The sequence below is a fragment of the Pinus tabuliformis genome, chromosome 6 (genome assembly GCF_031772625.1).
Source record: "Pinus tabuliformis cultivar Carrire ecotype Pingquan chromosome 6, CPIR1, whole genome shotgun sequence".
Lineage (NCBI taxonomy): Eukaryota > Viridiplantae > Streptophyta > Pinopsida > Pinales > Pinaceae > Pinus > Pinus tabuliformis.
In genome coordinates this window covers 1,834,437,712-1,834,449,923 of record NC_142292.1, presented here as the reverse complement: position 1 = coordinate 1,834,449,923, position 12,212 = coordinate 1,834,437,712, and the positions used below count along the sequence as shown (strand labels likewise).

The 12,212-nt window shown below is 33.0% G+C and overlaps 1 protein-coding gene across 1 annotated transcript; it reads right to left on the bottom strand.

Moving 5' to 3' along the window:
• Positions 1-10,181: 10,181 nt before the first annotated feature.
• Positions 10,182-10,829, bottom strand: LOC149266332 (5-methyltetrahydropteroyltriglutamate--homocysteine methyltransferase 1-like). Its single transcript, XM_089395786.1, has 2 exons — positions 10,610-10,829; positions 10,182-10,419 (listed from the first exon to the last, which is right to left on the bottom strand). The coding sequence occupies exons 1-2, from the start codon at positions 10,772-10,774 to the stop codon at positions 10,273-10,275; spliced, it is 312 nt and encodes a 103-aa protein (XP_089251912.1). The 5' UTR covers positions 10,775-10,829; the 3' UTR covers positions 10,182-10,272.
• Between the last annotated feature and the right edge of the window lie 1,383 nt (positions 10,830-12,212).

Below are 12,212 nucleotides of genomic sequence, written 5' to 3'. Positions count from 1 at the left end.
GGCCTCATTATCCCTATTTTTAAAAGTGGGGATACAAATAACCCCTCTAATAATCGGACAATTATGATCAGCCCTCTCTTAGCCAAGTTATATGGTAGTATTTTGGAAAAGAAGTTAAGCATATGGCTTGAAAGTGAAGGTAAGCGGGCTAAAGGCCAAGCAAGTTTCAGAAGGCATCACTCAACAACAGACCACCTCACTACGCTTAGGATCATTGCGGAGGAATGTCGTAATGACAAATCCAATTTATTTTGTTGCTTTGTGGACTTTAGAAAGGCTTTCAATACGGTTCCTAAATACAACCTTTAGAATAGATTAGAAGAGCTAAAGGTTCCTCTCGAGTTGAGAGTTGCCGCTATAAGGTTATACGAGAATTTAATTTCCAAGCTAAAGAGCAATGAGGGGTGGTCGAAAGATATTAAGTGTAACATCGGAGTTAAACAAGGTTACCCCCTCTCCCCTACGCTATTTGGCATTTACATCGATAAGCTCAAAGGCTATTTAGAGGAAGCAGGATGTGATGGCACGATCTTAGCTGGGCTAGTCATCATCCTTCTTCTCTATGCTGACGATATTGTTCTTTTTGCAAGGTGCCCATCTGATCTTGATAAGCAACTTAGGCTCCTTAAGGATTTTTGCTCTACCATGGGTATGACTGTTAACACTGACAAAACAAAAGTTATGATTAGCAAGTCCAGGAAGGACACTTACGCTAATTTTATGTATGACAATAATAGCTTGGAGGAATCTTACAAGTGCCTAGGAATTGATATTCATCACAAGTTCAACTGGAACCATAGCATTGAGAAAAGGATTAATCGGGGGTGGAAAGCTTATTTTTGTCTTGAAAATAATTGTAAAATAGCAAACCTCGTAATGTGGGATAAAAAGAAGTTCCTCTTTGAAACTTTAGTCGCTCCTGTTATCTTATATGGCCGTGAGGTTTAGGGTTGCAGCATCTCCAGAGAATCATAGAGAAAGATTGAGCAAATCCAGAAGCGTTTTATAACTTATAACCTGAAAATTAAAAGTAATACACCCTATCCTATTCTCCTTATAGAAGCAGGTCTTTCCCCTATTGAGAGCCTAGCTATGATTATGTTTCTATTGTACAAGCACAAACTCAATAACATAGACGATCATAGACTTCCTAAGCTAGCTTTAAATTCCAGCCAAAACCACTTAAGGCTCAATCAGGGTGGCATAAAGACACAAGGGCCTGGTTAAACTATTGGGAGATGAATGAGAATGATGCATTGCAAAACATTAATAACATTAAAGATATTGTTACTTCTAAGTTCAAAGAAAAAATGTGGTGTGAGAAAGATTTAGCGGCTAAAAGAAAATTAAGTTATTATAAGAAGGTCATCAACCCCACCCTAGAAGATCAAAAGTATCTCTCTATTTTAACTAGCTCAAAGAAGAAAATTAATATAGCAAAGATTAGAACGAATTCTCATGAGCTCCATAGTGAAACTGGTCGTTGCGCAGTTCCTAAAACACTATGGATGGAAAGGATTTGCCATATATGTGAGAATACGAACATCTAGGATGAAAATCACTTCCTCTTAGAGTGCCCCACGTACAACCACATTAGATCTCAATTTCACAATCTTTGTTACAATACTGACCTTCCTAGCCTTTTACAATGTCAAAATTATAGTGAGCGCAGGAGGCTTCTCTCCAAGCTTTTTGAGCATAGGAATAAAATATTAAATCAAAATAATTAATTTGTTTCTTTAGGTCCGATAGACCAATGTTTGGTCTCAGCGGACGTTAACCATCATCATCATCATCATAAACACATGGTATAGAAAATAAGAATATCTATAAGGAAAGCTGTGAAAAATTTATAAGCACTATTTCTAAATCCAAATCCCAAAAAGATAAAGAATTAATTCTAACTAAATTATATCTCTTTAAGAAAAACAAAATAATTCACCACAACCAAAACTTATGATTTTCAATCTATTACTAAAATATACTTTCAATAAATAAATAAAATATAGATACCTGAACAAATAAAAATAATATTAGCTTTAAAAAAACATTTTTCTTTACATTATTAAAATATGAAAAGAAATTATTATCATTATACGAAAAGAAATCGTAACATTATTACAATTTTAAATATTACAATGCACATTATTTCTGTTGTAAATATTACCATGCATATTAATAAAGAAAAAATTCTAACCTAAATTCAAATTTTACAAGTACTTTTTTATTTCAATGTTCATGTAAAATAATTTTAATTTTATGATGAAGAGATCGAGGACTTCAGACTGCAGAGGCAAGCTCAGTTCGCAGCAACGTGGCAGCTGCAACCATGTTGGTCAACGCGGGAACAACTTCATCATACTTCATGGTTTTCAAATCACGCACAGCAAGTATCTGGGGGAGCAGAGGACATGAAAAAGAGTTGAACACCAAAACATAATGCAAGGGCGTCTCCTGAGCCTAAGAAATACTAGATTCTTGTTTGGTTAGAAAATGCTCTTACATTCCTTGCAGGAATTGACTAGAAAAGGGGCAAAGTGAAGAAATTTGGCAAATTTCTTAAAAGCGAACATTTTAGGAAGAAAAACCTGAAGAGAAATGAGACAATTTGAAAAATAGTTAAATAACCAACATTTAAAAAAAAATTGTGTATATTTAAAGAAAATTTAAAATGTGAAAAATATGTCTTCAATAAAAAAAGTTCACGTTGTATCAATGATTTTCAAAATCCACATGAAAATCACCAACATTTTAAAAAATTATTCATATTTAAAATATCAAAAAAATTAAAATGTCAAAAATATGCTAAAATATATATATATTCCAAATCAAAAATTTTCAAAATAAAATGTTTTTTGCAACCTCTAAAAAAAATAAACTTTAATAAAATTACCATTTGATTAGTAATTATGTCCCCTCCATAATGCCCAAAAATTTTAACAACCCAAACTCTTTGGGGAGACATATTTATCTCCCACATTAAATTTGGTAGCTTCACAAAAAAAACCACTCTCCCTAAGCAAACTAGGAAAATCCCCACAATTCCACACACATCTCACTTTAATATATTAGATACAAAATCTCATTTTTGCATTTTACATCCATGATTTTTTTTTCAGAAAGAAAAAATCTGTATGGTTTATATTAAGATCATATAAATATCAGGATTTACATATAGGATATGAGCACCCGCAGCCGACATAGATGCCAAAAGCCTCTGCGAAAAACGTTGAGCATATTGTCAGGATTTACATATAGGATTTGCGCGACCGCCAATGTTGCCAAAAGAAACTGTGCAAAACGATGAGCATAATAAGGACAAAATCTCAGATAGATCGGAAGGCACAGATCGAAGGGAAAACATAAGTGACCAGATGGGCATATACATAGAGAGAGGAGTTGCTGTATGAGAACAAAAATATATCAGAGAGAAACATATAAGTAGACAGAAGACGGATAGTTAGTCCGATGGCATGGAGCCCGAAATCATGGGCAAAATGGAGGCCAGTGGCAAGCAGCAACCCTGAAAAACACGTCCATTTCTCCATTTCCAGATGTGCCAGCAGGAAAGAATGAAGAGAGCCTGCCATTTTGGGCATTGAGAAGCCCACCACAAAAATGCTTCCTGTACAGAGGAGAAAAGGCGGTGAGGAAAACCATAGGTGAAGGAGAGCTCATACCAGATCTCAGAGGCGGCAGCACATTGAAAGAACATGTGATTGTTCGATTCCTCATCATCCAGACAGAGATGACATCTTCCAGGACCGTGCCAACCTTTCTTTTGGAGAACTTCCCAGGATAGATTCCGGTTGGAGAAGAGAAGCCAGGAGAATAGGATAGATTTAAGCGGGCAGGGGGCTTTCCAGAGGTTTATGGGGAAAAGGGAGGGGAGAGGGAGGAGATCAGATGATAGGACAGAGTATATGAGTCTGACAGTGATGGGGAGGATTTTGGATTTGGGGGACCAGATGAGTTCGTCCTTCGTGCCCAGTTGGAGAATCCCCCCCTGAGAGAAAGCGCTAGTGAATGAGGACCAGAGAGGGCGAAGAGGAGGGGGGATGCCTAATTGAAGGTCAGATTTCCAGATGGGTTCTAGAGAGGACCAGGAGTCTATAAGATTGAACCAGGTGAAGAGACCCTTAGTGTGGAAAAAAGAAAGTAAAACCTGTGGAATCTTAGATTCTAAGTTGGATAGGGTAGGATCAAAACCAATAAAGACAGAGGAGCCAGAGAAAATAGTCCATTTTAACTGCTTCAAGAAGAACGTTTGGATCTTTCTGAAACTGCACCAAATGGGAGAGCCATTCCTGATGCCAAGGGAAGACCTTCTGAGCCAGAATGCCATGTTCCGGCCTTTTTGGTATCTTTGCTTGATAATAGAACTCCACGGACTGTCCCCGAAAATACCCCTGTGAAGGGATTTGCATATGAGCGCCTTTCCAAAAACCTTCATGTTTAAAAGGCCCCATCCACCATTCTTTTTCGGTCTGGAAATAATATCCATTCTCGCGAGATGAAATTTTGTTTGATAGGATCGACCACCCCATAAAAAGTTGGCAGCAATGGATGTCATTTGCCTGGTGACAGAGGCCGGAAGATAGAAGAGGTGGCCCCAATAGACCGCAAGTTGGGAGAGCACCGCCTGAACCAAAATAAATCTGCCAGCAAGAGACAGAAAACGCATTTCCCATCTAGAAATCTTGGAATAGAAGCGCTCAATCAGCCAGAGCCAATCGTGGCAGCGATATCCCTTCGCTTTAAGGCGAAATCCCAAATATGAGAACCCGTCCTTAATGAGAGAGAGATTGACAGAAAAGCGATCAGCGATCCAATGTGCTATTGCAGGGTTTGATTCATTGTGGTATAGCACAGATTTCCCATTATTGATCTTGAGACCTGTAGCAGATTGAAACTTTTGAAAGAGCAGGTAGAGACAAACCCAAAAAGATTTGCAGAGCATAGCAAAGATTAAAATATCATCAACGAAGAAATTGTGGGAGAGAGAGATGTCCTTGCATATCTTGACAGGTTTAACTCTGCCCAGAGCAACAGCATGATTGATCTGTGTACTGAGAGTATTCATCACCAATATAAACAGGAGGGGCGAGAGAGGGAAACCCTGATGGAGCCCTCTCTCAGCTTGAAAGAAGGTAGATGGGATTCCATTGATGATGACAGAGAAATGAACACAACCAATTATTTCATAAATATGTTGTAACTGCAAAAGTGGTGCCTTCATACGGACCAATTTACATCAACGCTAAAATGTTTTCACAAATATGTTGTAACCGCAAAAATGGTGCCTTCATCTTTTGAAAAAACATAGATTGTATTGTTATAACCATGACATTCATCTTCAATTATGATAAATATCATATTTTATGAAAATAAATAAATAATTATTCCTGCTTAATGATATAAAACATCACCAAATTCAAACCTGCATGTTTGTTTTCCGGATTATATATATATATATATATATATTATTTTTAAGTAATAATAAACCTACTTTATAGTAAAACACAACATCTAAATCATATTTAAACATAGAATTTATAGTAAAACATAATATCTAAATCATATTTAAATTTCAAATTTGAACATAAAATTTATAATTTTAATTTAATGCAATATTTAATTTAAACATAAAAATGAAAAAAAAAATACATTTAAATACCAAAAATTTAATTATAAATTTAAATATAAAAAATACAAGCGAAAATGCAATATCCAAAATTTAAAATGCCAATAATGTAAAGAAAACTTAAACATTTTATTAAATAATTAAAATTCTAAAACGAAAATTTAAATATATAATTTATAATTTATAATTAAATATGGAGAATTTAAAAATAATTATAACAAGGTTGTCCCTTCTCCCCTACCTTATTTGGCATTTACATCCACAAGTTGGAAGGTTGTTTAGAGGAAGCAGGATGTGCTGGCACTATCTTAGCTGGGATAGTCATCATTCTTTTTTTCTACGTTGACGATATTGTTCTTCTCACAAAGTGCCCATCTGATCTTGATAAGCAACTTATACTTCTTAAGGTTTTCTACTCTACCATGGGTATGATTGTTAACACTGACAAAACAAAAGTTATGATTATCAAATCCGAGAAGGACACTTACACTAATTTTATAAATGACAATAGTAACTTGAAGTGTCTTCCTACAAGTACCTAGGAATTGATACTCATCACAAGCTCAACTTGAACTATAGCATTGAGAAAATGATTAATGGGGCATGGAAAGCTCATTTTGGTCTTGAAAATAATTGTAAAACAACAAACCTCATAATGTGGGATAGAAAGAAGTTCCTCTTTGAAACTTTAGTCACTCCATTTATCTTATATGGATGTGAGGTTTGGGGTTGTAGCATCTCTAGAGAATCTTCGAGAAAGATTAAGCAAATCCAGAAGCGTTTTATAACGTATAACCTCAAAATTAAAAGCAACACACCCTATCCTATTCTCCTTATAGAAGTGGGTCTTTCCCCTATCCAGAGCCTAGCTATGACAAGGCTTTTGTTGTACAAGCACAAACTCAATAACATAGGAGACCATAGACTTCCTAATCTAGCTTTAAATTCCAGCCAAAATCACCTAAGGCCCAAACGAGGTTGGTATAAAGACACCAAGGCCTGGTTAAATCCTTGGGAGATTGACGAGAATGTTGCATTGCAAAATATTAATAACATTAAAAATATTGTTACTTCTAAGTTCAAAGAGAAAATGTGGTGCGAGAAAGATTTAGCAGCTAAAAGAAAATTAAGATATTATAAAGAGGTCGTCAACCCCACCCTAGAAAGATTAAAAGTCTCTCTCTGTTTTAACTAGCTCAAAGAAGAAAATTAGTATAGCCAAGATTAGAACGAACTCTCATGAGATCCATAGTGAAACAGGTCTTTGGGCAGTTCCTAAAACACCATGGATGGAAAGGTTCTGCCATCTCTGTGAGTATACAAACATTGAGGATGAAAATAACTTCCTCTTAGAGTGCCCCGTGTACAACCACATTAGATCTCAGTTTCAAAATCTTTGTTGCAATACTGACCTTCCTAGCCTTTTAAGTTGTGAAAATTACAGTGAGCTCAGGAGGCTTCTCTCCAAGCTTTTTGAGCATAGGAATAAAATTTTAAATCAAACTAAATAATTCGTTTCTTTAGGTCTGATAGACCAAAGTTTGGTCTCAATGGACGTTAACCATCATCATCATATTAAAATTTAATATTATATTGAAACACAAATTTAATATAAATTTTGAAATTTAAACCTCTTAAAAAAATTATAATTATGAAATATTTTAAAATTATTTTAAATTTAATATTAAAATTTAATATAATATTAAAATGGTAAAAATATAAAATATTGAAACACAAAATATAAAATAAAAATAAAAACTGTACTAATTGAAATGTTAAAAAATGATATAATATTAAAAAAATAATATACAATAGTGAAACTAAAAAAACAATTAAATATGTATCAAAAGATTTAACATAAAATATAAAAGATTATATTAACTTACTATAATTTTGAAAATTAAAAATAAAACCCAAATCTTTGAGATGATTCCATACTCAACGAGTAATTTTGGGAGATCTTCTGGAATTGCTGTAGTGAAGTTTGTGTACAAGTTTATAGTGGAAGATGTTTTATCCATATTCATATCAAGTAATCATAATATTAATAATTTAATTTAATATAATATTAATAATTTCATTTAATATGAATAATAAGTAAAAATATATTATTCTATAAAATAATATAGAAATAGATTGCATAAAAATTTCAAAAAAATACAATAATTCCAAACAAAAACACAATAAATTCAGAAGGAAATTTAAAAACCATTTTGTGTGCATATTTAAATGGAACATTTGCACAACAACTCGTGCACAGGATCAGTGCTTCTAAATTTACTATCTAAATGTGTTGACTTCTATCTAAATATGTGGGTTGGTTTTATTGTCTAATAATATGTATATTTGAATGCCATTATCACTGAATATGAACAATATATTTCATATTTTTTATACATTAAAAAATGAGAAGTTAATAATGAAATGAAATGATATTTTAAGGTCTATGGGATTAAAAATAGTCTATGAGATTGTTAGTTGTCTGTTTTTTTTCTTTTTGAATTCAATCCTTTTCCCATTCAAATTGATGATGAGCTAGCTCAACCTTCCAACAATCCCCTCGTTAAAAAGACAGTGCCAAGAAACTGATGCTAACATGTTCTCATAATTTTCTCTAATGCCTTTGAATGCATCACATTCCAAAATGAAATGTTTTTCTAATTCCACAGCCCTATACGTGCAAAATGCACACGCCCATTTTTCCCAAGCATTTTTAGGCCTTTTCCACACACCGAAGTTGATGTGAGTTGGTTATTAATTGAGCAATAAGAACCTTTGCTCTTCACGAAATGATAGCTCCGATGAACTCCCTTTGTTGTAGATCACACGCATAGGGTTGAATTCCTCAATGCAATATTAAAACTTTACTGTAATATAAACTTTTAAGTTGAATGATGTTTGTAAAAAATAAATATAAAATGTTTATAAAAAAGATAAATTTTTAATTTAAATGATGTTCGTAAAAATAAAGTTAATAATATTTGAATTTTTTTTTTTAATATAAATAATATTAATAAAAATAATATTAAAAATTGAGGAAAATATTGTTTTATTAAATAAATGTAAAAAAATAAGCAAGTTTAATAATAGTAAAGTTAATATTCAAAATTTCCATTCGTTTTCTTTAATTCCGAACCATCCGACCCTAAGATAAGAGTTGAGTTTCTAATAAAGGATTATTTTTCCACTTTTAAAAGAGATACATATCGAAGTGATGATGTGAGGTTGGAGACTTTATGCAGGAGAATGAATATATTTGAAGAGAAAATCATTTTTAATTTGAAGAATCAATTTTATTTTAGTTTTTTAATATAGACCAGTTAAAATAAATTATGTTTTTGGAATGAAAATGAAAAATAATGTTAAATTTTATATAATATTTTATTCATTATAATTTTCTTGCGTTAAGTTATGTAAATTTTAAATAAATAATTTTATATAGATGAAAATTTTAAGTATATTTAAATGAGTATATAAACAACATTGGTCTATCAGAATTAGAATTTATATAGAAATTATAAAAAGAAGATTTAATACACCATTTACTCACTATATATATCATACTGTGGGAATATATATATATCATACCACGGGAATTTAATTGGATTATTTTCTTATAATCAATATAAGAATCATATGGGGAGAATTTAATATGACAATCTACTTTTTCATTTCATAGACATTATTTTTCAAATACAATGAAATCATTTTACAATAAAATTGTTTTTATTTATTAGGCTTAATAGTTTACAAAATTCTAATAAATTTTTAAAGGAAATTAAAATACAATGTTATTTTATGAATATCATTGCAATCTCTAACTAAAAAAAGAAAGAAAAACAATAAAAATTATATAAAGCCTCCAATAACACAAGTTCCATAAAAGAAATATAATTTCCAAGAATTTTTTTCCATAAGAATTATAGGAAAAATGATTAATGCGCATATGCATTATGCATTATGATGCATGGCCCCATTTGCAAAAAACACATGAATAACATTACTTTTTGTCAACAAAAATGAATGAATAACACTTATTATTTAGCATTGAATCAATTTTAATCCCTAGTGCCTATTGTGTTATCTTCATATTAGATAAGCATAAAGAAGACACAAAGGTAATATTCATAAATGCAAGCAAGATTATCAAATAGTAAATGCAAGTAAACTATATAATCATAAATATAAACAAATGGTATAGGAAATAAGAATATCTATAAAGAAAGTTATGAAAGATTTATAAGCACTATTTCTAAATCCAAATCCTAAAAAGATAAAAAAAAATAATTCTAATTAAATTGTATCTCTTTAAGAAAAACAAAATGATTCACCACAACCAAAACTTCAAATTTTCAATCTATTACTAAAATATACTTTCAATAAATAAATAAAACATGGATACCTGAAAAAAATAAAAATAATATTAGCTAAATAAAAAATAAAATTTCTCTTTACATTATTAGAATATGTAAAGAAATTGTTATCATTATACATTATTTCTGTTGTAAATATTACAATGCATATTAATAAAGAAAAAAATCTAACCTACATTCAAATTTTACAAGTAATTTTTTATTTCAATGTTCATGTAAAATAATTTTAATTTTATGATGAAGAGATCGAGGACTTCAGACTGCAGAGGCAAGCTCAGTTCGCAGCAACTTGGCAGCTGCAACCATGTTGGTCAACGCGGGAACAACTTCATCATACTTCTTGGTTTTCAAATCACGATCTGGATTTACCCACAGGATGTTTTTCTCCAGCACAACAAGTATCTGGGGGAGCAGGAGGAGATGAAAAAGAGTTGAACACCAAAACAAAAACATAATGCAAGGGCGTCTCCTGAGCCTAAGTAATACTAGATTCTTGTTTGGTTAGAAAATGCACCTCATCTTACATTCCTTGCAGGAATTGACTAGAAAAGGGGCAAATTGATACGACCAAGTGAAAAAATTGTGACCGTACCTGGCGGATACGGTCTGCTATTTCTTCTCTGCCTGGAATGCGAGGAGAGTGTATATCATAAACCCCAGGACCGATTCCACCCCCAAATTTTACACGATCCCGGAAAACTCTCAGTGAGTTCCCATCAGAGCTGGAATTCTCAATGGTAATGACATCGACATCCATGTCAATAATGGAATAAATGATATCATTCAAGTTGGAGTAACACACGTGGGTGTGGATCTGAACAAACGAAGAAGAAATTCCATGTGCTTTCCTAATTAATCTGAGAATGCCATATGTTTGCATTATAGACAAAATAGTTGTCTCCACCTCCTGCTCTCTTCTCCATACAGCTGTAGATTTAATAAATGAGACAGAGGTTGATAATGGGATCCACACCCCACGTGTGTTACTCCAACTTGAATGATATCATTTATTCCATTAGCTCTGGCAAAAGCAGTACCTCAAATTGGGTGTGGAGCTACTACTTCATTGGGTGTGTGTCAGGCCAAGTTAGCTCAGAAATTAATGAGCGCAAAACAACTGAGTGATATTATTCATTCAACTATTATTATTTATACATATACAAAAACGGATCAGTTCATCTTCTAGATGACTGTCCGGCTTCACCTCATCCGTTTCGGATTAGGTGTCAACATTCCCCCCCTTAATCTGAAGGGATGTTGGTGAGTCCAAGCATCGTTCTGAATCTTTCAAGCTTTTCTCTTCCAAGCGCTTTGGTGAAGATGTCTGCAATTTGCTCGTTTGTGGAACAATGACGGAGATGGATTGTTTTGGCCTCAACATGATGTCGGATCAGATGATATTTAGTATTGATGTGCTTAGTACGATCATGGAACTTTGGATTCTTGGCCAACTTTATTGCAGATGTGTTATCAATCATGAGTGGAGTAGATTGTATTTGTTTTACTTGAAAATCTTCAAGAATTTTCCTGAGCCACACAATTTCTTTCGTTGCTTCAGCTGCTGCCATGTATTCTGCTTCTGTTGTGGAATCTGCTGGTACTGATTGTTTGCGTGATCTCCAGGAGACAGCTCCTGATCCAAGACTCATAGCATATCCTGAAGTAGATACCCCAGTTTCTTTGTCTCCATCGAAGTCTGAATCAGAGTATCCAATCAAGTTGAAGTCGTCCACCTGTGTATACTTGATTCCAAGGTCTTGAGTTCCCTTCAAGTACCTTAGAACTCTTTTTGCAGCAGACCAATGTCCCTCACAAGGCTTTTGCATAAACCTGGAGAGGATTCCAACAACAAATGAAATGTCTGGTCTGGTAGTAGTGAGGTAGATGAGACTTCCTACAAGCTGTCTATACTTTGTTGCATCCTCAAATTCTTTTCCTTCAGTAGATGTGAGCTTCAAGTTTTGTTCCATTGGAGTAGAAAGGGGATTGCACTCTGTCATGCCAAATCTGTATAACAAATCTCCAATGCATTTCTTTTGAGAAAGAAATATGGACTTTGGATGTTGGGTTACTTCAATGCCAAGATAGTAATGAACATAGCCCAAATCAGTCATTTCAAAAATTTTTCCTAATTCTTTCTTTATGGATGCAATATAGCTTTCATTGTTCCCTGTCATTAAAAGATCATCTACATA

What these genes read in the sequence shown, in the direction of transcription:
- LOC149266332 (XM_089395786.1), bottom strand. Translation starts at nt 10,774, where the DNA reads ATGGATGTCGATGTCATTACCATTGAGAATTCCAGCTCTGATGGGAAC. An exon ending in TAGCAGACCGTATCCGCCAG is followed by an intron (nt 10,420 to 10,609) that starts GTACGGTCACAA and finishes CTGCTCCCCCAG; the next exon opens with ATACTTGTTGTGCTGGAGAA.